Source organism: Pleurodeles waltl, chromosome 3_1 (assembly GCF_031143425.1).
Source record: "Pleurodeles waltl isolate 20211129_DDA chromosome 3_1, aPleWal1.hap1.20221129, whole genome shotgun sequence".
NCBI lineage: Eukaryota > Metazoa > Chordata > Amphibia > Caudata > Salamandridae > Pleurodeles > Pleurodeles waltl.
This window is the reverse complement of record NC_090440.1, coordinates 510730669-510756934: the sequence shown is the minus strand read 5'-3', so window position 1 is coordinate 510756934 and position 26266 is coordinate 510730669. Positions and strand designations below refer to the sequence as shown.

At 45.4% G+C, this 26266-nt stretch overlaps 1 protein-coding gene across 1 annotated transcript in view; it reads right to left on the bottom strand.

Moving 5' to 3' along the window:
• ARRDC4 (arrestin domain containing 4) overlaps positions 1-26266 on the bottom strand; it is a 185193-nt gene that overhangs the window by 147624 nt on the left and 11303 nt on the right. The window contains exons 2-4 of the mRNA XM_069222765.1: positions 11772-11838; positions 11174-11321; positions 1342-1444 (exon numbers count right to left, since the gene is read on the bottom strand). Coding sequence (XP_069078866.1) covers positions 1342-1444; positions 11174-11321; positions 11772-11838 — 318 coding nt within the window. The remainder of the gene's footprint in view (positions 1-1341; positions 1445-11173; positions 11322-11771; positions 11839-26266) is intronic.

Sequence of the window (26266 nt, the reverse complement as noted above, 5' to 3'; positions counted from 1 at the left end):
TCGGCGCCACTGTCTCGGCGTCGATCCGTGTCGACACCGAACTCTCGGTGTCGATGCTTCTGTTTAGCACTCTCTCGGTCTCGAGGAGGCTGCGTGCCGGTGTCTCGACCGGAGTCGGACGATCTCGACACTGAATGGGCCTTTTTCGGTGCCGATTGTTGGTCACCGAGAATTTGGGTGGAGCCATGGCCGGTTGGCAGTGGCGTCCCCTGGGCCTTCTTTCCTTTTTTAAGGTTTGATCTCGACGTCTTACTCACAGTTCTTGTAGAGTGTAGCTCGTCGGAGTCTGAATCCTGGATGGAAAAGGATTCCTCCTGTTCCTCTTCTGTCTCGAACTGTCGACGCTCTTTTTGGCGTGGACGCCATCTGCAGTCTTCTCGCTCGACGGTCGCGCAGAGTTTTTCGGGACCGGAACGCCCGACAGGCCTCACAGGATTCTTCGCTGTGCTCGGGTGACAGGCACAGATTACAGACCGAGTGTAGGTCCGTATAAGGATATTTGTTGTGGCATTCGGGGCAGAATCGAAACGGGGTCCGTTCCATCGGCGTTGTCCTCCACGCGGTCGGGCCGACTAGGCCCCGACGGGGTGCCGAAATCTACCCCGAAGGGCACCGAAGCGCTTCGATGTTCAACGCGTCGTCGTATGTGTCTATCTCTAACCGGATCGCAACGATACCGTCGAAAATCTTCCGTCTTCAGCTATCTTTCCGTTCCGAAACTCGGAGCGACAGGAACACGTCCGAACCCGATGGCGGAAAGAAAACAATCGAAGATGGAGTCGACGCCCATGCGCAATGAGCACAGAAGGTGGAGTCACTCGGCCCCGTGACTCGAAAACACTTCTTCGAAGAAAAACAACTTGTAACACTCCGACCCAACACCAGATGGCGAGCTCATGCATACCATGTGTATCTACAGCGACAGATGCCATCGAACATAAATTTTCAGAATATGCTGAGGTCTGATCTACAAGGTAATGGACAGCCTACACCACCACTGAATGAAGGGTGCTTTCGAAAAGCAGCCAACAGCTGAACAGGGCTAACCAAAAGCCCCTCCCTGTAGGAACAGATGTAAGTTGTGTGCTGTATGGGGTGCTATAACAGTTGTATGAGTAAAAGCGGTCTGTATTGGGACCTACAACGGATGCTGGAAATCTATGATGCAAGTTAGTGTACACACAGACCTGCTTTTAACATTTTATTTGTAGACCGCTTGTGTCATGGAATATATTTTTTCACCACTGTGTGACGCATCTAATGCATTACATGCATAAAAATAAGGCACTATAAGACATACAAGAGAAGCAAAAATATGGACAGTGATAACAGTGTACTCACCATTGCAGTATCCGTTTCGGTCTATTTTGGCATTTAGAGAAATGGGACCAGATGCAAAATACAAACATCCAACCACCTTTTCCTTGCATTTTGAAACCGGAGCCTATACAAGTGGGTAAGAACAAGAAAATGAGTCTGAATCTAGGTTTAACGTGCAATCGTCCACAAGTAACAGAAATTAACTTTTGATAAAGCAAATACAAGGACCATATACAGCACTCATAATATATAAAAAAGAGAAATGTTTGTCAGTGTTACCTGCCAATAAAAACATTAAAGAATTTAAGAAAGTTTCAACTGTTTGTTTTAAGACTCTAAAAGTTCTGCTTCCTTTTGTATGGCTATTTTCTGAAAAAAACTGTCTGTTGGAGATTATAAACGCTTTGGGTAGGTTGATTATATCTAAATAATTGAGGATTTATTTTGTTTTCGAGTAGTTTTAGTGTATAGTTCATTTCAGTGTAATTTATCTGTAAAATGTCAGAGTTTTATCCAATGATAAACATGTCACCTTACAAGCAACTCAGAGCACTTTGTCTCAACTTTTTTCAGAACGCCGTAAGATACGCAGGATTTAGTTATGATAATACATCTAGAAATTCTGTTTAGTCTGTAAGACAAGCATAGAGAAATTCACGTGTGCAACAACCATTGGACTTCACATCCCCTCCTGCAACCCCCACCAGGTACTGTGGGGTGGGCTGAGGATGCTGGCCAGTAATCCAGGTCTATTCAGAGTACTACTTTTCCTGTCCTAAAGCCCTGCTGTTCACAGCAAGCCTCTGTTTTTATCTTTTTTAAGTCGCAGCCCACCAGACAGCGTAGCTAAAGACATCTTAAGGACTTTCAGAAAGTTGGCCTAGGAATGCATTCCGCTCTTTGATTATCATTGTCTTTGTATCTCAAACTTTCTAGCTTTCCATTTGCTAGCTTTATTTGCTTAGGCTCTCCTGAATCAGCTCGTCCCTCCCATAGCCTCCATCGTGTTTTCTGTTTTCTTCCATAAACTTGTTTCTGTTAACAGGCCTTTAAATCTTGTTCTTATCTCATCACATTTACTGTGCATTCAAACACTAAGGTCAAAGGTCAGACGCGGTCTTCAAAGAGCCCTTATTTACTTTTCTTTCTCTTACTTTAAAGTGAGAGGATTTATGTGACAATCTTGCTGGATACCGGGGGTAGAAAAGAGTTTTTTCTAGCACACAACAACATTTTAGAACTGTGTAAGTATTTTAGATTATATCACAATTATGAGCGCACAAAGCAAATTTTTTGCTATTTCTGAAGTTTGTTGAAAACAAATACTTTAATATGATCAAAATAAATCATTAAACTAGGGGATGCAATTTCCACAAATTGTTGTCTGTGCACTGTATAGTTTTATTAGTAAGACTGTATGTCTGTGCAAATGTAATGGTAATTTCAATTGAAGATGTGTTGTCGGTAATGACAGTGTGCTACCACACCATGAATACACCACTCCACTCCACTTTACACCACCTCACACAACTACACTCTACTTTGCATCACTCCACACCACTACACTCTGCACCACTCCACTCTATGCTACTGCACGCTACGCCTCTCTCTTCTACCCTGTACCACTCTACTCTATGCTAATGCATTCTTCGCACTGGTTGCACCTCATTAGTACCAGATTAACACCCAAATACAATAATAAGCAACAAAAAGGTGACCTGTCACCCTTTGCAAAGGGCCTTCCACCACGCACCAACATTTGTAGCTGCAGTTTTAGTAACTTTTGAACCGTTTAGCCAGTAGTTCCCAACCTGTGGTCCGGGGACCTCTGGGAGTCCATGAAGCCTCCTCAGGAGGTCCGCAACTGCTTAGAAAATTAAATAATATTAACAGATTAGGTCCCCAACTTTCAGTAATGACGTAGTGGGGGGTCCCGGGATCCCATTAATGATTCAGTGGAGGTCCCTGGGTTCCTGTAATGATAAAGTGGGGGTCCACAGAAATCAACAGCAGATGATGGGTTATGTGGCAAATAAGGCAAAGCTATAACTATGCAAAAAAATGCTGCAGCCGCACAATTGCATAATCTCAGTGGCCCTAGATATATGCTTGCATTAACTGTTTAAAACTTGTATTACAAACATTCAGATTGATGGCTTCACCAAATGAACTAATAGCCTAAGCACATAAACTTTTTTGGGAAGGATTACTAAGCAAAACACTTGAAACCAATTGCCCGAACAAGTTGAACATGCACACAGGACCATAAATCACTGCTGCCGTGTGGACGGACAGCCAAATCTATAATCTGTAAACTGTTAAACTACGGTCAAACAGACATCATTCTGCAATGAGCTAAGCGAGAGGGTCCCTGCACTGTCAAAAAGTGTGCAGGCAGGGAAATTTTCTTCAAATTCTGTTCCTTGAAAAGACCCTGCATTGCTCTATGGGTGACACTGTAAGCATTATGAACAGCATGTTTCACAGGGTGAACGTTAACTGCAATTATAGTTGTGCTATGAAATGGACCATGTCCATGCTGTGACAAAAACTTTGCTTCCAGTTGACAGGATGTGGTAGGTGGTCGTGCTTAGACAGGTGTATAGGCCTTCTATATAACGCCTTTATACTTATATATGGAGCAATATTATGGTACATTAAACAATATACAAAAGAGGTTTTTACACAGTTTGCATCCTGAACAATTTCTTCAAGGTGCTCTCAAATAAAATGATCATAGAAAAGGAGTTACAGTGAAGAAAATCAATTGCCCAGGTCCCCACAGTTTAGTCAGGTTCTTTGAATAAGAGCACCACAAACGCTTCAGACTGGCCTGGATGGTTCATAACAACGGATGATGCAAAAGTACAGATTATTCCTGATTACACTCCAATCATTCAAAAACAGTGGACAACATATGTGGAAGTTCAGAAACAACTCCCTGAATTACACCTCAAGTACAAGCGGACCTGAAAGTCTTGAAAAATGGGAAATCTCACATCAGCAATATGGAAATGGGCTGAAGCACTGAAAAACCCAGGGAGCCATCTATACCAGCCGTCCCAGAACAGACTGAGATCTAGACTGCAATGAAGGAGAAAAAAAAAATACAGAAGGTTGATAGACCATCTGCTACTCCACACAAGCTGAAAGGGCAACAGCCTCAGTGGAGGCACTCCATGAATCGCTGGCTTGACTGACAGGACTGGCTTAAGAGACAGGACATTGCTGATTAGTGGCAACACAGATAACCTGGAAACTTCCCTGCATATGGGCCACGTGGATGAAGCTCAGTACTTATGAAAAACTATAACTGGCAACTGGCTGCTCTTAGTTAACCTGGGCTTGAGTGTACTGCCTGTTAACATTCCCCATGGAAACTTAATGTGACAGTGCTTTGAGATGCAGCTTTTTGGAGGGCTGTGAGGCATGCCAATGAGGACTATTTTAGTGAAAATGACCAAACATCGTGAAGCGTGCTGACTGAATCGTAAGTGTTAAAGCTGGTGATTTGGTGAATGCGTATCAGGATAATAATTGGGGATCAAATTATGCTAGAGACAAGTATGCATGACACTGCCAGAAGTACACTTCTAAGGGATTCTAGGGCTGATATGAAGAGTAATAATAGAGTACCTGCATGTTGAGAAAAGTGCAAGACGATCATACAAAGACTGAACTGCTTTGCTTATAAGGAATTCAGCCAAGTAAGTCTGAGAGGGAGATAGATCAGGCAGGTTGTTAGTACACTTCCTAACTTCAGAGGCACCCCAAATTCCAGTGGCAATGCTTTGAGGAGATACCCTGAGTGTGCACAATGCACAGATTGAAATCAATTACATTTTTCTTAACTACACATCCTTGGATCATGGGAGATATAGGGTGCACTTACTAAAATTCTATGGAAATCAGGCTCTCCCCATGTCATCAGAGGATCAAAGACTTGATATGGAAGCACCACTTGCCTTGGCTGAAACTAGGCAAACTATGGAAGCGATATCTTGGGGCAAGAACCCTGGGTTGGTTGGTCTTCCAAACAAATTGTACTCAACATACATAAGACTGCTGACTTCTCAACTATTGGAGACTTGAACCTTACTCATACTTCCACAAATGACAGGGATTCTAGCAGTGATTCTGAAATCTGACTGTGATAGTTTTGATAGGCCTTTGAACCGACAACTCTCTATATGATGAACATGGACTATAAAACCCTGGGAAGGTCCTAGCAAATGGATTGTTGCCCTTGTTCCCAGTCTTATTTCATGATCAAAAGAGCTTCATTTTGGGAAGGTGAACTTCCTTGAACTTTAAGAGGTTGGTGCACTAGATGACAGCCCTCCTAGAAGCTGACCACTCACCAACAGTGGAATCATTGCCCTGTTCAAACTAATACAATTTAATTGTCTTTATCAACACCATCTCACTTCAACAAGGAATCTGAGGAAAATATGTAGTCTAAAGATTAATGTCTCAGACCTGAATGGTCTGAAGCCAGATTTGATCAATGCAGGACTGCTTGAAACTATTAGACTACTGGTGCTTTAAATTTGTAATCCAAAAGACAACCTGGACCCAATGATACATGAGGTGATTAGATTTGGTTGCTATTTGGGGATCCAGATAAATTGGGGGAAATCAATGTTATTCCCTCTCACAGATGAAACCCAGCCTTTTACATATGAGTTCCCACATCAGTGGGCCGATGAGCCAGTATGGCATCTTGGAATATGGCTAAGCCGCAACATAGACACTGCGTGGCAGGCAAACTACAGAAGGGCTGTGTCCTGGCTGGAGGACAGAATACCACTATGGACTCGCCTGCCCCTATCCCTAACAGGCTGTAGTGCAATAGTGAAAATGGTGGTCCTCCCCAAATTCCTCTATCTTTTCATTAATATCCCTGTACCTTTGACGGCAGCTTTCTTTAAACGCATAATGTCAAACCTAAGCACTCTGGCCTGGGCAGGCAAACGACCTCGGGCATTCTGGATATTCCTCACCCTACTGTTAGATAGGGGAGGATTGGGCGCTCCAGGCATGGCTTTTGTATGCACACTGCGTTCAAGCTCAATACCTGGCTTTTTGGGTACACCCCACCCCGTTTCAGCCACATATTGCCATTGAGGCTGACAGGGCTACCCTATGCCCCCATGCCCTCTTGAAACGGCACTGTTGAGCCCCTATAAAAAGCCCAGAGCTGAGATACTGCCACCTGTGTCCACTGGGCATGGGAAGGGCTGCGCAGACACACCAAACTACCCCCGCTATACAAGCCGTCTATTTCCCTGTTTAATAACCCTATGTTTTTGCCCCTTCAAGATCCAGGTGTTAAAGCACGAGCACTCAAGTACAAGGTATTGCAATTTGCAGATGTATATCCCAGCGGCCATTTCATTACACAATTACCAGATGGGGTGGGTAACACCCCTTTGGACACACTGACATACTACCAACTTTGGGCAGCATGTCGTACCCTGCATCCCACTTTCTCAACAGCCCCACCAACTATGATATCCCTAGAGATGGTGCTCAGGTCCACATCACGTAAACGACTCATCACAAGACTCTACACATCCACTCAGTCCTCTGCACCACCCTGGACCTTAAAAGCGAGGATGGGATTGGAGGAGGACCTCTCTACCACATTCACAGATGAACAATGGGGCTACTGCTGCAACCAATTAAAACACCTCTACCCCAAATACAGACTCCGCCTCATCCATTTCAATTTTCCGCACAGTCTTTACAGACACCCCTTACATCTTTTCAAAACTGGTCTAATTCCAGATGTGAGATGCATCAGATGCAGAGACGCAATAGCCTCATTCATACACCTAGCTTGGCAACGTCCTCTAATTATGACCTTTTGGGAGGAGGTGAATAAAATCATGCAAGAAATGACAGGACACAGATCCTCCCAGACACCACTTGTGGCAATACTGGGACATGTCAGAGAGGTTACACATGAAAGTAGACGTCTAGTTGCCATGATACTTCTGCTGGCGAAGGGTGGCAATGCATTGGGGGCGGCACCCGGCTCCTACAGTGACTGCCTGGATACGTGATGTTACATGCGGCCAGGATCAACTAGACACATACTGGGGTTTAATGCCACAATGTTACCGAGCCAAAGTATTTAGGGTACCTTCCAGACATACTTATACGCACACAATATACCCGAATCCCCTACTGCCACGACACACAATGCCACTTTGTCAATGGTGGGATAGGCAAAAATACAAACACGATAACCACACACCTCACAAAAAATATCTAATGTTATGTTACAAGATTCCTAGCTTACAAACTGCCGCACCTTGTGGGGCGTACGAATGACAGGTGCGCGATTTCCAGGTTTTCTTCACTAGCTGCAGCAATAATGTAAAAAGGATCAAGTTAATTCCACTGAGATCTGCGTAATATGTTTATGGTCAAGCAAATGCATATCACTGTGCCATAGGTCGATAAACATATATCAATAATTTTGTCAATATACCGCAAAGTTTTTTTTTGTAGTTGCACTACATGCAAAAATCTAATAAAAAGAATTTTAAAAAAACAAAAAACTTTTAGACTACTGGAAACATGACTGAAACAAAACCAAAAGTGGTGGGTGGAAGCACAGACTGTACTTTGGGGGTGAGCATGCTGGGCCTGAGAAGAGAGTTAAATAATGGAAGAATAATTGCAAGTTTGCAGACTTGACCACAGTGGTACCAAGCTATGTCATGTGTCTCAGCCATGAAGGTGAAGATCAATAACAGAACTTGACAAAAAAATTGTTTGTGGGAGATAGAGATGGGTAGAGGCAGAAAGTACAACAGTGAGAAACTCAACTACATACACACACGGACAAAATAGAGGAACCAATAATGCTGGAAACGGAAAGGCTTTTTGATTATAGGCCACCCTGACTGACAGACCCTTCCAATTGAATAACACAGAGTACTTGCATGTGATTAACAATTAAACATAAACGGTATAGGAGGCAGAAAAGAATCAAGGGATGGAACACGCAAATCTCACCGGATGGGCAGAAACAACTTTGATGGCCCAATTACGAGTTCAGGTGCTATTTATCGCACCTGATATTACAAAAAAGAAAAAAAAAAAACAAAGGGTACGTTATTTTTCAACTCGGATAAACAACTCTTATTACGAATTGGTGGGTAAATAACATGCAGATTTTTGGTGTTTAACACACCAAAATCCGCATGATACGTTAAATATGTATGCTTTTCACCTGTTAAATTTTGGCAGGTTTAACCTGCTTAAATCTAATGAAGGTTGAGGTATTTAATGCATACAATAATTACTGGACACAGACAGACTCGTAATTCCAAATAGGTCCTCTCCTTCTTCACCAAAGTATCACTCTTTATATTACTTCCAGAACCCTATGCTTTGCGGTAGCCAACTGCCTGCATCTTCCTAATATTAGGCAGATACTTTCTGGACATTGATTTTTTTTCTGCCATCAAAGCACTGGAACTCTGCCTCGCGAGCTCCAGCGACTCCAGTCTTGGTCATTTGATGACAGTTCATAAGTCACTGCTCTATATTAAAATTGTAAGTTATGAACGGTTGTAACAAAAGGATCTCTGTGACAAAAGCAGTAATCCACCAAGCTATCCACATAAAATACAGTTCTGTAATTCTGTAAGTCAAACTGCCACTAGGCAAAACTCCAGTCTCTCTCCAGCAGGAACATTAATCACAACAGTTATCTTGTTAACGTGCTTTTAAAATCATACCTTATTTCTGAACACATCACCTCCCAGAGAACAGTGCCAGGTGGTTACACCGCCCTGAAGTTGTATTTTTTTTTTCACCAAACATAATGTTGCAATTTTATGTTTGAGTAAATTCAACTTGCATATATTGAATGCAACTTGTATTCTGAAAGCATAAATACATTCAAGTCCACTCTAAGACGCTACCACCAAATGATCAGGACCACCAAACGCGCTGCTTTGGCACACTGCATCAATGCCAGTACCAACAAAAGCACAAAAATCTTTGACCTCGATCACCCCCTCACAGGACTTCTGCAACAATCTCTCTCACCTCTTCATCAACAAAATTACAGCCATTTACAGCAATTCAGCCAGCAACTGAACCAGACAGACCTCGCCAAATGCCTCCTGATCTTACCTAAAGAACCAATACTAACCACATGGTCCATCATCAACTCAGAAGAAACCGCTGCCACCATAAAGTCCAACCATTCAGGGGCCCTACTGGATCCCTGACCTCTTGACGCTTACTCCAGAGGACTGCAACCATTAGCACCATGCTAACAACCACTCAGAATGCCTGCAACTCTTTTGTGACCTTCCCAGAGGCTTCAAAACATGCAACTGTCCTTTCATTGCTGAAGAAACCCTCTATGAACTCTTCAACTCTTCAAGGCTCACCAACTGCCGACTGATCTCCCTGGTACCATTCCCGGCAAAGGTCGTAGAGAAAATCATCAACCAACACTTCACCAAATACCCCAACAACCACCAACTATTTGACACCATTCATTCTGGTTTCAGACCCCATCAATCGTTAGTTATAAGCAAAGCAAGACTCTGGGAACACCCTCTATACCAGGACCAACAAAAACTTCACAAACAAACACAATTTAAACTCTTCGCATACACTTTCAAAGCACTACATAACAATGGCCCTGCATACGTCAACAATTGTGTCTGCTTTCACAAACCTTGCAGACACCTCTGCTCGACCGGACTTGCACGAATCCCATGTATAGAGAAAAACAAATCTGGCAGTGGAGTCTTCTCCTAAATCGCTCCTAAAGCAAGGAACGACCTGACCTGTCTCTACATATAAGAGCCTCATCCTCACTTCTTGAATTTCCAAACAAACTGAAGACCTTAGTTTTCGAGTAGTCCCACCAGGCCCCAGGTGTGCCTGGGCTCACATCTGCTCCATGCCAGAATACCCTCCCAGGTGATAGTGTGCATAACATTTGATAATGTAATTTTAATATTTAACATCATTAGTTAGCATTACATATTTACAAGCCAATAAAAATGAAGGTATATAAATAAATAATGCATTTTAGAAGACAGTGATTTGCGTTTCTCAACTTCAAAAATACAAGTCTAAAAGTGAAGCAGAACTATCAATGTGAGCAGTAAAACATTTGTTTGAATGAAGCATAATTAACTGTAGCGTTTCCTATACAATTTCATATCAAATGTAGAAAGATCCTTGAAGGGGAGGATAATCTAGATAAATATATAATAATGCACTGCTATTTTAGTAATAACAGGCGGGCCGGGGGGGGGACATAAAACTGTTCCTTGGTAGCTTGCCATTGGTTCTGTCTTGATACTAGCATCGCCAGACCCTTCTTAACACAGCATTTTTAGTGATTATTGAAGCTTAATTTGCTAATGTGATCGAATGCACCATTCAGACATGCGATCTAAAATGATCACTAAAGCAGCTGCAGGCACTTATTCAATGCAGGAAAACGGCATGCAAAATGGAAGACTACAGGACGCACAATGGAAGGGCCTGGTAAAGAGGCCAGGAATTATTCAAATGGAATCTATTATCCTGTTTTGTGGAACACTAAAGTCCATTGAATGCAATAACAATAGCAACTATAATCAAATGATAACGTGTGTGTGTGTGTGTGTGTGTATCATCATTGGCAAAACGCATTACCAGTCTGTTTAAATCTTGGCAAAGGCAGCGCTATAAATACAGGGTCCAAAATCGTGTTCCTAATGTTAAAGGTGTAAAAGGAAACAAGTGAAATTTGAAATAGTTCCAAAAATAGAACGAAGTTCTGAAAAGTGAATGAAGCAGTTTAAACGCATATTAGTCTTACCAATAACGATGGCAAATTCACATCTATATGGTGGATAACTTGAAATTCTCTTCTGGCACTCTGAACAGATGCATACGGCTGTTCAAGAATGGACACCAAATAATATGCAATACTACCGTATTTTCCAGAATATGAAGTTACCAAAGGTCTGAAACAAAGAAGCATAGTACAAGACCTGTGATACCTTTGTAGTTACATTTTACTGTTGCGCATTCTGATTTATGAACTAAAACGGTACATAGATTTCACAGTACAACGTGCATGTACAATTCAAACCAACTCAAGGACAGCAAAGGAGGGGCTGCTGAAGCAAACTGGACCCGTAATGCTGGCTGAGTGTGTTCTCGTGTGCAAAATCACTCAAAAAGAAAGCACGTGTCACCCCCAATGCTCATTTGAAGCCATTTGTTGGAGAAATCTACAAAATATGCATATTTTGTCTTTCCGACTCATACTGTTATGCACCCCCTTCTTTGCATTATTCTTTCTGACAATAACCTACAAAGAAACGTTTTAAAGTGCAATTAATGTTCAGTGAATGCGTCAGAAACCCATGTTGCTTCGGACTACATTAAGATGGATCTCTAGTCATACTTACACTTGTGGGAGTTGAAAGCTGAACGGGAACTCATGTTTTCCAGCACATAAAGTAACACCTTCTGCACCTGTAGACAACAATACAATAATATTGGTTTCCTTTGTACATTTTTCAGTAACAAGAAACAAGGCAACATCTCCTAGAAATTCAGACTTCTAGTATTTACAGCTATTAGTAACCCACATTAACTTATCCAGCTTTAATGCTGGGACGGAAAAGTTCTCTGCATGGTGAGAGACGTGTACCCCTGCACTGGATGCCCACCTGTACTGTTGTCTGGATTCTGAATGCTGATTATTGGTCATAGGTGAACACGGATCAGGAGCATGCATCATGACATAGGCCTGTCTCACGGATTGTGGTCTTGTTGGACTGGGATGGGCGCCCAAAGCGCTAACCTCATAGTGGAGAAAGGCTATTGCCTTTTTTAACCCTGTCCCTGGAGTGAGGCCTACAGGCTCATTCACCATTTTAGAAGTTGCGCTCCTGTGTTTAACTCACCCCTGGCCTAGATCAGGTTGATATGGAAGTACTTGCATGATGAAAATGTTAAGAGTGCATGTGTGCTTGCAAGAAATACAGAAATACACTACGCAGAGGGTGAGGTGTGGACCAGTGTGCACATGGTAATGTGTGTGCTGGTAGTGTGTGGTTTTAAAATGACCCACTCTGGGACAGTACAGAGAGGCTTCAGTACTGAACAGTGTGTGCAGACTGTGTGTATGTTCTGCATGTGGAAACAAAGATGGTACCATAATATGTGAGTATAGCAGTACTAGGCCGTGAGTGTGCTGTGGATGTACACTGAGTGCAGAAATGCCTGCACTGGTACGTGAATGACCTTGGGTTCCATTTTGGGAAGCCCAAGCCTGTCTGGTGAAAACATCCTTATGTTTCACAAGGAATTCCCACAGGCAGATTTATTTATTACTGCATTACTGTAAGCTGGGTGGGGCATACACTGGGTGAGAGGAGAGTCAGGCTCTTCTGTGCATTTCAAAGGGCTCTTTTATTCAGTAACAGATCACAACGAAGGGGCCTGGGCACATCTCAGGAAGACATAGATGGGGCTTGTTAGAAATGGGGTCTTTGGTTGGCAGTCAGGTTACCCCCTGCCCAAGCAACAACCCTCACTCTAGTCAGGGTAAAGGAGAATCACCCTCAGTTAACCCCCACTCCCCCTTGGTAGCTTGGCACGAGCAGGTAGGCTTAACTTCAGAAAACAGGTGTAAAGTATTTGTACCAACACACAAAGTAATATAGTACAAACACCACACAGAGGTTTAGAACAATAGCCAATAGTTATCTGAACAAAACAAGACCAAAACGACACAAATCCGACATACACAAATCAAGTTGTGAACGTTTAAACATTAAACTCAAAAATAGCGCTTAGATACACAAAATGCTTTGATGAGGTGATAACATGGCATTGTGGCAGAGTCGTTCCCAACAATCCGACGACAATGGCGCCATGTACGAACTCACTCAGACCCCAAGGTACATTAACTTAGTGGAATGTGAAAACAAGCCAGTGCGCGAAGACGGGGATCGCAGCGTCGCTGGATCTGAGGCGGCGTCGATTCCGGTGCTGCGGGCAGAGGCATCACGAAAAGGCATAAGGTCCTTGCTGCAGAGTGGTGGAGATGAGACAGCATCAGTGCAAAGCGTTGAATCCGCGCACTTCGGGCGGAGTTGATATCCGGCAGACACGACGTGGTGCGGCAACTTCCACGAAGTTGCGGGGTTGCGGCGTTGCCAGGCCGGCGAGGATCATTGCACTCCCGTGAGGACCATGGAGTCAGTTGCAGGTGGCATCACAGGATTCAGCAGCGGTGTCGGTCCGGAGTCATTCGAAGTCGGTTTGCTTGGCTTTTTAAAGGCTTCTCCTTTCAAGGGCCCAGGGACTGGAAAGGGCACCACTTGTTAGGGCAGGAGTCTCAGCAGAGAGTCCACGTGCTAGTAGGGGAAGTCTTTGATGGCCCTGAGACTTCATAACAGGGGAAAGCTCGGTCCAAGCCCTTGGAGATTCTTGACAAGCATGAATATACTACAAAGTCCAGTCTTTGTCCCCTTTTACGGGCAGAAGCAGCAACTGCAGAATAGCCCAACAAGCACAGTCACAGGCAGGGGCAGAACTTTTCCTCAGCTCTTCTCCTTGGCAGAGGTTCCTCTTGATTCCAAAAGTGATCTAATTTTCAGGGGTTTTGGGGGCTCTACTTATACCCCTTTCTGTCTTTGAATTAGGCCTACTTCAAAGAGAAGTCTCTGTTGTTTGTAAGATCCTGCCTTGCCCAGGCCAGGCCCCAGACCCACACCAGGGGGGTTGGTGACTGCACTGTGTGAGGGCAGGCACAGCCCTTTCAGATGTGAGTGACGACTTCTCCCCTCCCTCCAAGCACAGATGGCTCATCAGGATATGCAGGCTACACCCCAGCTCCCTTTGTGTCACTGTCTAGGGAGGTGTAAACAGCCCAACTGTCAAACTGACCCAGACAAGGAATCCACAAACAAGCAGAGTCACAGAGTGGTTTAAGCAAGAAAATGTCTACTTTCTAAAAGTGGCATCTTCAAACACACAATCTAAAAAACAACTTCACTAAAAGATGTATTTTTAAATTGTGAGTTCAGAGGCACCAAACTCCAAATGTCTATCTGCTCCCAAAGGGAAACTGTGCTTTAATCATATTTAAAGGCAGCCCCCATGTTAAAGTATAAGAGAGATAGGCCTTGCAGCAGCGAAAACCAAATTTGGCAGTATTTCACTGTCAGGACATGTAAAATACCTAAGTACATGTCCCGCCTTTAACATACACTGCACCCTTCCTGTGGGGCTACCTAGGGCCTCCCTTACATGTAAAAAAAAAAAAAAAAAAAAAAAAAAGGGAAGGTTTAGGCCTGGCAAGTGGGTACACTTGCCAAGTCGAATTGGCAGTTTGAAACTGCACTCACAGACACTGCAGTGGCAGGTCTGAGCCATGTTTACAAGGCTACTAACATGCGTGGCACAACCAGTGCTGCAGGCCCACTAGTAGCATTTGATTTACAGGCCTGGGCACCTCTAGTGCACTGTAAGAGGGCCTTACTAGTAAATCAAATATGCCAATCATGGAAAGTCAATTACATATACATTTAACATAGGATCACTTGCACTTTAGCACTGATAAAGTGCCCAAAGTGACAAAAGTGACAAAAGTGACAAAAGTGACAAAAGTGACAAAAACAGCAAAAACAGAGTCCAGCATACATCAACAACCTGGGAAACAGAGGCAAAAAGTTAGGGAAGACCACGCCAAGGATGCCAAGTCTAACAGGGCTGATAAGGGATTCATAAGGAGTAGGGCTGAAGGCCGGCATGAACTTTTTGGTGCACATATCACTGTGGCTGAAATCCAGCTGTGAACTCTGGTCACTCCCATGAACCTTGTTGCGGATTAATCAGCTTTGGAGTCCTGCCTGCTGGAACATTCAGCATTCAGGAGAAAGAAGAAAGGGGTGAGATGTCCATTTCAAAGAAGCAGAACTTCAACATAAAACTGCAAAGATCCAGACACTAAATCTCAGCTTGTGTCTGGAAATGGACTATTAATTGGACCCAAAACGTTGTCATCTGCCAAGCAGCCAGACGGGCTGTGTGAGGATGGGAAGCTGTGCAAGACTTCTGCCTGGGACCAGGACTAGGGGCTCAGCCTGCTAGTCTCCCTGCTGTGTGAGGGGACATCACCCAGGGTAGCTGTGATCACCTGCACTGGAGCACCAGTGCCTACCTGCTTGCCAAGACCGGTGTACCCATGAGGAAGAGGAGAATGTTGGAGGGAGTGAAGTCCAGAAAGGAGCCCTGGTGTGAGGACTCTCTGTGCGACATGTGAGGAATTTATCCCTCCACCAATCAGGCCATAGCCCAGGTGAATCAGTGACCCTATATGCCAGGAGGGGTGCCACGAACGGAACTGAGGACCGCAGTGGGAGAAACCCACTCCCTGCACCGATCGAGCCTTAGCCAGTCTTCCAGTCTTAACTGGCAAACCCGTATACCAGGAGGGGCTGCTGTGGGAGAAATCCGCCCCTCACATTGCCGGGCCTGTACAACACGAGTCACCCATGGGTCAAAGTAATTCCGAGACCCTGCTGAGAAGTGTGGTGGGCGAAACCCGCTTCAGCACCGATCGGGCCGTAGTCTGTGTGCTGGATTGCCTTGACGAACCCATGAGCAGGTGGGGCTACCATGGACACCAACAGCAGGTGGCAGAGTGTGAAAACTGGAGGGATGATCTCTATATGCTAGGATGGGCCACCTGAGACACTACGGCCAAGAGGTCCGGGTCATTGCCCAGGACCGAGAAACTGCTGCGACCAAGGCTGGATCTAATTGCAGGATTCATAGTAGGGTGGGTCCTGGGACATCAGGAGTAAAAGTCCTTAACGCCCCGGTAGGACCCAGGAGTTCCTGCGTGCCCCATGGCCGCTGAACAAGATTCTGACAATTAGCATACAAGAAACATAATTAATCGAAGCCAACAGAACATAATCATTACACACCCAAACCTATAGTTTTAATATCAAGTAAGTTTTGAAGACAGGCCATTAAGTTGCATGAATAATTTAAAGATCTAATCCACATAAACCTAACACTAGAGAAACATTATTTAAAGGATGCTAAACTATTATTAAACAGTACATTGAGGTTCATAATTTACACATCAGCAAGTTACCAAAACAAGTATCCATGAGCTTGAGGTGTTTTATACAAATAACAAAGACAGTAAGTATTAACATAAACGTAACTATTCACCATGTTCTACAGTTAAATACTGAGATTTTGTCAGGGTAGGCTTTTATAAAGAAAGGGGACAACAGACCTACCTTGTGGAAGCAGATACAACACACCTCTATCATCAGATGTGGCAAATTCAAGTTCTTCACACATCAAAAACAACAAATAAATCCCTCAATTTCATGGCCAAATATAACCAAATTTACTACAGGAGATAAGCCTCGCAGCAATGTTGACATAATAGTATTAAATTCCAGCTGAAATGTTATTGCTAGCTTTATGTCACAATAATCATCTATACGTGACAGACTTTGCATTTTGTTGCTTAAAACTCTAACAGGTAACTGTAAAGTGGAGCACTGAAAGCCTTTATCAAAGAGCATTCTCTGTAGAATATTGATCTAAATTGATGTGGTATAACCCAAAACTTAAAGTATAATCAATTAATTTTATTCCATGTGTTTCCCCATGATGTTAATTAATAGTTTTCACTATAACGATAATGAATTTCTAGAAGGAAACATTTTGTCACTTGTTAATGTCGAATATAGTTCTCCATTTTACTTACTGAAAATGAATAACAAAGTTATTTCATTTTAAATCACGGTAACACGAACAACTGACCAAAGCTTATTAATGATAAATTCACGATTTTAAGTTATATTTGCATTGCTTAACGTATTGAATGTGCCATTCTAATTCACTTTAATTAGCCTATGTGAGGCCTGCAAGGCCCTCTTTTCTGAATGTGTGGACATTTTTTTTTGTCAGTTTTGCTAATGTGTCATTTCTTTCAGACTTCATTCCCACAGAATGCTAGCTTGGAAATATGTGTCCTATTGTTTTACGCATAGACAGCCTGAGAAAGTAACCTTGAAATTGGTACATTGAGGAACTGTAGACAAGGACAATACTGTGGATATGGATGCTCTTCCCATGTTAGTAATGGGACTTTTTCCTGATGTTTTAAATGACTATCAAATGACAGATTATGATTGGATATTTCAACCTTCTCATTTGTATCGTGTGAGGGAATGGACAAATCATCTTGCACTTTATTTACTATTTCCCGGTTGGATTGCAGGCAGATCCCATTTGGACATTGCACTGAACTCTTCCCTTGGACGTTGAGAGGTGCAGACCTCTCTACCGATGCTCTGCACCTTCCCTAATGCTGAGATGAGAAGATTTAGATGTTTCTTCAGACCCATGAGAAGACTCTTGACCGAGCTTCTGACATGCTGACACCTTTCCTTTTTACTTGCTTTTTGCCAACTCTAGTTAGCTTCATCATGCCCCAGATGTAGTTTTTCCAAATTCTTTTTGCCCTTTATTTCCTTTTTGTCCCCATGTCTCATAGCCCAGCAACTAGGAGAAATTGGATGTTGTACCTTTGAGGGATCCCGGCCTGATTTACAGCATTGGATAATTAAGTGTTACTGCAAATGTTTAGAAGAACTGATCAATGTTTATTCTCAGAACGCTAGGTTCTTATGCTTTATATCAGCTTGATAGACCTTTTAGTTTGATGGATGTTAGCTAAGCTTCAGTTGTTCCCCAGACTTGGAATTCCGATGGCAAGTCTGTACCTTTGCAGTTTTGTTTTGAGAACTGTCTATATTAAACCGGAGTCTATGCTTGTAATAAAACCCTTTAACTTCATTTCCGACTTGGGTTTTCCTTGTGTGGCCACATTGGTCACACTGTAAATTTAAATGCTGATTGTGTAAGTTGAATTTGTCTCCTCCCCTTCTGCTGGGGTGAAAAGATCTCTTGACCTCTTTTAGGGCACACCTGAGATGCTCCATCACAAGCGTAGAAAACCACTTGCATTACACCTTCAAAGCAATTTGAAATATGGATTATGGTTGTCAAAAGAGATATTGAGCAGCATCACTCAGGTAAATAAAGGCTCACTTTGCCTATCCCTTTGAATCACGTTAAATTTAAACAGTTATCCACTTTACAATACAAGAAACAAAATGACAAAAATGTGAAAAGGTATGATACAATCTCATACAATCATTTCTAAAAGTATCCACATTTTTAAAATGCATATGGCTAATGAGCCTAGCAGTTCACTCAAATTTAGGGAGAGTCTTGACACATACCAGGCAGGGAAGACCTATTTAAGGTATCAAGTCGGCTCTTCTTGTTGCCCTGGAGTAACTTGGGATGAAGGAGGACAATGGAAGTGGCAGCACTCAATCAATAAAAAAATAATTATACAGCGCGCTACTCACCCGTGAGGGTCTCAAGGCGCTTGTGGGGGTGGGGGTGAGGGGGGTTACTCTTCGAACAACCATGTATTGAGGTTTTTTCTGAAGAGTAGGAGGTCTTTGGTTTTGCGGAGGCTGGTGGGGAGGGAGTTCCAGGTTGTGGGGGCGAGGTAAGAGAAGGCCCTGCCTCCTGTGGTGGTTCGTTGGATGCGGAGGACTGTAGCTAGTGCGAGTTCGGGTGACCGGAGGTTGCGGGTGGGAGTGTGGAAGTTCACTCTTTCGTTGAGGTAGGTCGGGTCGGTGTTGTGGAGGGATTTGTGTGCGTGAATGAGGATCTTGAAAGTGATTCTCTTGTCCAAGGGGAGCCAGTGAAGGATTTTGAGGTGTGGGGAGATTCGTTCGTGGCGGGGGAGGCCAAGGACGAGGCGTGCGGCTGTGTTCTGGATTCTCTGGAGTTTGCGTTTGAGTTTGAGTGTGGTGCCGGCGTAGAGGGCGTTACCGTAGTCTAGTCTGCTGCGGATGAGTGCATGGGTGACTGTCTTCCTGGTCTATGGGGGAATCCATTTGAAGGATTTTTTTTACAGTGCAGAGTGTGGGGAAGCTGGAGGAGCTTAGTGCACTGATTTGCTGTTTCATGGAGAGGGAGGGGTCCAGGATGATGGCGAGGTTGGGTGCGTGGTTTGCGGGGGTAGGTGCGGGGCCTAGGGCGGTGGTCAGTTTTGTTGGAGTTAAGCTTGAGGTGGTTAGTTGTCATCCAGTTGGCGGTGTCCAGGAGAGCAGCGTGTAGGTCGGTTTTGGCAGTGGTGGGGTTGCGGGTGAGGGAGAAGATGAGTTGGGTGTCGCCTGCGTAGGAGAGGATAGTGATTCCGTGTGGTCGGAGGATGTTGGCTAGGGGGATCATGTAAATGTTGAAGAGTGTGGGGCTGAGGGAGGACCCTTGGGGGATTCCGCAGATGATCTTGGTAGCGGTGGAGTGGAAAGGTGGAAGGCGGACTCTTTGGGTCCGGTCGGTGAGGAAGGAGGTGAGCCAGTCTAAGGCTTTGCGGCGAATTCCTGTGTTGTGGAGTCGTGTGCAGAGTGTGTGGTGGCAGATAGTGTCAAAGGCTGCGGAGAGGTCTAGGAGGATGAGTGCGACGGTCTCACCTTTGTCGACTTTGGTCCTGATGTCGTCAGTGCATGCGATTAGGGTGGTTTCCGTGCTGTGGTTCTTGCGGAACCCAGATTGTGAGGGGTCAAGAGTTGTTTTCTTCGAGAAAGTGGGATAGGCGGGCGTTGACTAGTTTCTCGCCAACCTTGGCAGGGAAAGGGAGGAGGAAGATGGGGCGATAGTTGGAGAGGACCTCCGGGACGACTTTTTTTTTTTTTTAGGAGAGCGGTGATTTCTGCTTGCTTTCAGGGGTCTAGGTAGGTGGCAGAGTCGAAAGAGGAGTGGTTTATGTCGCGGAGTATGGGGGCGATGGTTGGGCTGGCTTTGTTGTAGATGCAATGAGGACAGGGGTCGGAGGGGAATCCGGAGTGGATGGAGCTCATATTTTTTTCGGTTTCTTCGTTTGTGGTGGGGGCCCAGGTGGTGAGTGTGGTGGGGGGGTCATGAGTGGGGGTTGAGTTGGGTAAGTGAGGGGTGTGTGTGGTGGGTGTGTGTGGTATGAAGCTGTTGTGGATGTCCAGGATTTTGTGGTGGAAGTGGTTGGAGAGGGCGTCACATAAGAGCTGTGTGTGTGTGTGTGTGTGTGGGGACTATGTTGCTGGCTTTGGGTTTGGCTAGCTCTTTAATGATGGTGAAGAGTTCTTTGCTGTTTTGGGAGTTGTTGTCAAGGCGTGTCTTGTAGTGATCTCTATTGGTGGTGCGTATGAGTTGGTGATGGGTGCGAATGGTCGTTTTGAGGGTGGAGAAGTTGGTTGTAGAGGGTTCTTGTTGCCATATTTTCTCCGCTTGGCGGCATTTGCGATTGGAATCTTGGAGTTCGTGGGTGAACCATGGGGCGTTCTTGGTGGCGATGTGTTTTCTGAGGGAGGCTAGTGTGTCTGCGCAGGTAGTGATCCATTTAGAGAGGTTGTGTGCTCCTGCGTTGAGGTTGTTGGTGTTGGGGGGGAGACTGTGAACAAGTTGGGAGTTCAGGCGTTCTGTGGGGATCTTGTCCCACATGCGGTAGGGTGTGGTGTGTTGATGGTGGTGTGTGGGGGGTTTGGTGAAGCAGAAGTGGACGCAGTGGTTTGTCAGTCCAGTGGAGTTCAGTGGTAGGCTATGTGTTGGCTTGAGGTGAAAATTGCGTCGAGCGTGTGTCCGGCTGAGGGTGAGGGGACCAGTTGTTTGAGTCCGAGGTTGGTGAGGTTGTCTATGAGGAAGGTTGAGTTGTGGTCTTGAAGGTTCTCCAAGTGAAAGTTGAAATCACCGAGGAGTATGTAGTCTGTGGAGGTGAGGGCGTGCGAGCTGATGGTGTCGGCAATGGTGTCGCAGAAGGTGGGCGTGGTCCTGGTGTTCTGTAGATTAGTGTACCTCTGAGGGTGGAGTTGTTGTTAATGTGGATTAGGAAGTGCATGTGTTCTGTGTTGTCGATAGTGTCTTGGGAGCTGGTGGTGACTTTGATGGTGTTCCTGTGTAGGATGGCGATGCCACCACCTGGCCTGTTGAGGCCGCCTTTGCGTTGGAGTTTGTATCCCTTGGGGGTGGCGATGGCTATGTCGGGTTCCGAGGAGGGGTTGGTCCAGGTTTCCGTGAGGATGGCGATGTCAGGTGAGTGTGATGTGATGAGGTCCCAGAGTTCTATGGCATGTTTGTGAAGGGAGCGGGTGTTGAGAAGCAGGCAGTTGAGGTGGTTGTGGTGGGTGGTGTTGGTGGGGTGCATGAGGGTGTTGTTGTAGGGTGTGTTCTGGTTGTGGGGTGGTGTGCGGCGGGGCTGGTTGGTGGGGGTGGGGGGCAGAGCAGGTGAGTATTGCGTTGGGGGTGTTGTGTTTGTTGTTGGGTGGGTCGCTATGGTTGGTGTGTAGTGTGAGGTGTGAGGGATGAGGAGCAGGAGAAATGACAGGTGTCTTGATCTATTGGTGGTCAATGACACCTTCGAACGCTCCAAGTTAGATGACTGCCTTGTGGTGGTGAGGATTATGTGGAGAACAGGGTCAAGACTGATTTGCATACGGCTGGGTTAAAACTGGGGTGGCATGGAGAGCAAAAGAACGATGGATTAAACCCAGATCTGTGACTGGGGGTGAGTGCTTGTCCATCATCCTTTTGTGTTGCTAAACTTGCCGTAAGTGGGAAGGGTATGCCCAGACGTGGGTCCCTTGCTCACTGTGCCACTGGATTCAAGCTAGCCTGGCTGATGAAGGGTGATACCCTGAAACCGGTCCCAGGATGCTTGTTTCTGGTCCAAGGAGGACCTAGCCTGGCAGTTCAGGCTGGACTGTTCCCATGGAGAAAAGGGTCAAGACTGATTTGCATTGGCATTTATTTAATCCCAGCTGATTAGGCTTGGGCGGGCAAAACATGGGTGCCAAAACATGTGCCTTAACTCTGCTGTTAGTAGCATTAAAAACAACCAGACACTGGCTCTCTCTCAGCCCTCAGAGCTGGTTTTGTGTGTCAGTTCCTTGACCTTTAACAGCAGGATTATCAGTATCACACATAGATGCCCTATGGATCACTGCTATTAATGACCTGGCCATATCATTAAACTCTAAGAATTCCATTTTGAGAACGGATATCATTTCTAGTAATACTTTGTTTCCTATAAGTTTGTTTTTACCTAGATTACTCTCAACAACGTTAGCTACAATTGAGCTGGCTGATGACAATGTTGCAGGATCAACTTTGGCTAAGAGAGATAATCTATTGTTACAAATTACTCTTGTTCCTAGGAGTATGAGTAATAAACTAGGTTCCGGGGGAGTGACATTTCCATGATGGACAGACTGATCTGTGAGAGTGACAGTAGCCCTATAAGCAATAGGTAAGGTGGGGCGTGGAGTCTCCAACGTCGTAGTTTCTCTCCCGTGCAGGCAGACAGCTGAAAGCAATGTACAGCTCCAGGTGGTGTGGGCCCACCTCCTTCCCCCCTTCACCAGCAAACAGAGCAAATGACCTGGGGCTTGGAGTCACCAACATTACATTCTCTCCTGAGAAGCAGGTTAGCTAAAAGTGCTAGGTAGCACCAGGTAGCTGTGGCCTACCTCCTTCCCCATCTGCAGCAAAGGATCCTGGGGTTTGAAGTCCCCAAAGTCGCCATTCCAGTAGTCACTTTTTACACATTGGTGGAGCTTCTCGTCTAGGACAACTTTAGCAACACAAAACAATGATGGACGGAGTGCTGCAACTTTTCAAACACTCACCCCCAGTCACAGATCGGGGTTTAAACCATCTTTATTTTGCTCGCCATGCCACCCCACTCCTTAACTCTTCCAGGACAGCAGGAGCAGTTAGTGCAGCTCGTAACTGCCAGTGTGTGTGTGTGTGTTCTTTGATGTATTTAGTTTGCTAACAGGCGGACAGATTTATGGGTTTTTAGTTTAGGAAATGTGTGCTGTCTGGATGCTTTAGTGACATAGGGCTATTCGCTAATCACTCTTGTGCATTCATTTGTTTTATTCTGATACTGTTCTGGGCTCGAAAAATCTACTCGACCACTGCTATGGGAAGTTTTATGGATCAAAACTGTTTATTGGCTTTCAATTATAAAACATCGCATATAAACCATATCTCAGTGTGCCAATAGGCTCATAGTTAGCTTACTTCATGCGAAACAATAAGAAAAGAAAAAACAAGAAATAATAAATACAAAATACAACTATATTTCCCCACGACTGGCTATTAGTGCAAAAATCAGACAATCTCAGGCTCCTTTACAATAAAATCCTGGTCCTATGTGAACCTCCCCTTAAAAGTTCGCTATCTGCACTCAAGTCAAATTCAGAACCCTCAAATATGTTGGGCATGTCAATTCAGAAAACTCCCCGGATAGAATACGCAAGTATGGTTGCCAGAGTTCTTTAAAGTCCCCGCTCCGATGCTGCAAAGTCAGGGTGAGCTTTTCCATAGCGAGGATAAACCAGAGCTTATGTAGCCATGAAGTCGTTGTCGGGATCTGTTCAGACCCCCACACGGATAGCAACAATTGTATTGCGGCATTTAAAGCGAAAGCCATCTGCCGTCCATTCAATGATCTCAGGGGGAAAGTGATAGGGTTGGGAAGGCCCAGCAAGATGTATGCAGAGAAGGGGATCTGAGTGTCAAAAGCCATGTCAAAAGTGTCTATTATGTACTTCCAGTACCGTTGTAGCTTCGGACAGTGCCATAATAAATGCACAAGCGACCCTCCCCCATCCCCCCACACCCCCTCCAACAAAGACTAGATTTAGTGTGATCCCAAGCATGGATCCTTGTTGGGGTGTAATACCAGGAGGTGGCCACTTTATAAGCTGTCTCTGTACTTGCAGCGTTATAAGCTGTGTGGTGCGCCCTATAGAAAACACTTTCCCACTCATCCTCTGATAACTCTCTCCCCAGCTCCTTCTCCCATCGCAATTGACCCTTAATCTTGGGCAAGCGGGCCTCCCCTCGCAAGAGGGCATAGAGTTCAGAAACCACTCGCTTATCACCCTTTTTCGTGAGAATCCATTTTTCAAACGGTGTTAGCGGCCTGTCAATTAATGCTCTATTGGCTGGTAGCAGGGCCCAATGTCGAATTTGATAGTACATCATCCTATCCGCCTCAGTTAGACCATATGTCTCCCTAAGCTGGTCAAAGGGGATAACCCCCTGCACGTCGAATAAGTATCCCACCCTTTTACAGCCTCCCTCATACCATCGACGCAATGTTTCAGGCTGTAGTCCCGGACCAAAATCAGGATTCGCACCCAAGGGGGTCACTGGGGACGGGAAGGTCGTTAAGCCCCCTCTGCCGGCCACCCGACCCCATACCCTCATCGAAACCTCCGTGACCGGGGATATGTACAGCCCCCGTGCTCTGTGACGACGCCTAAGCCAGGGTTCCTTCCATATGTGAGAGCCGGCCACTGCCTGATCCATGAAACACCAATGCTTCTCAGAAGACAGACGGCTCCATTCCAGGAGGAAACACAATTGTGAAGCTTGGAAGTACCGAAGGAGGCAAGGGACCGCCAACCCACTCTGCCGCTTAGGACAGTACAGCACATGTCGCGGTAATCGCGCAGCTTTCCCCTTCCATATGAATCTTAGAACCGCCGATTGGAGGGTCGCTAACATTCGCGACAGAGGCTCCAGCGGAAGCGCTTGAAACAAATACAATATACGTGGTAAGATGGTCATCTTAACTGCCGACACCCTGCCCAGCCAGAACAATTTAAGCCTCCCCCATGTCTCTAAGTCGCGCTTCACCTCCCGGATCAATTTCGCGTAGTTCAACGATGCCGTACAGGCAGCTGTGGAACCCAGCTCTATCCCCAGGTATGGAAGCCCCGAGGAAGACCCAATGAAATGGAATCGGGCCGTCAGGTCCCGTTCATGCTCAGCACTGATAAACTTGCCCATAGCCTGTGATTTTAGCATGTTCATTCTGAACCCCGAGACCCGCCCAAATTCCTCTAAAACATCCATTAGCGCCGGCAATGAGGTCATAGGCTCCGCCAAGGTAAGGATGACGTTGTCCGCGTATAACGACATTAGATGCTCGTCCCCCCTAAGCCTCACACCCATAATCTGAGGGTCGTCCCGGAGCCTCTGAGCCATAGGCTCCATATAAAGCGCGAACAAGAGGGGCGAGAGCGGACAACCCTGCCTAGTCCCCCTCTGGACCGCAAAGGGTAAAGAGAGTGTCACATTAACTCGCACCGCCGCCCGGGGCACCTGACAGATGCAGCAAATCCATGCCATAAAGCCCGGACCCAGTCCGAAGCGCTCAAGCACCTTGAACAAGTATGGCCAGTAAACCCTATTGGACGCCTTTTCAGCATCGATAGAAAGGAAGAGCACTTCCCTTCGAGAGCGTTCTGTTCTATCCAATAGATGGAGCAGTCTCTTGGTATTGTCGCTACACTGCCTATGCGGTATAAACCCCACCTGGTCAGGATCCACCAGGCCCGGCATATAATAATTGAGACGGTGTGCCAAGATGCCAGTAAATAGTTTAGCATCAATATTCAGGAGGGAGATCGGCCTGTACGAGGCGCACTCCTCTGGGTCCTTCCCCGGTTTCGGGATAACCACAATAGTGGCATCCAACATGCTAGACGTGAGGGTGCACGTTTGACGAAAAGAATTAAAGAGTCGCACTAGGACGGGTACAAGTTCCACACAGAAGGTTTTATAAAAAAGCACAGAAAAACCGTCAGGGCCGGGTGACTTCCCAGCCTGCAGTCTTGCAATTGCAGATATAACCTCCTCTACCCTTACAGGTTGGTCTAACGAGGTTGCCTCTTTTACAGTCAAGGGAGTAATAGCTATACCCCCTAAGAAGGATTCTGGAGTTGAGGCGCCATGCTCCTCAGCCCTATATAGGCCTCGATAAAATTCTGCAAAAGCCTCCGCT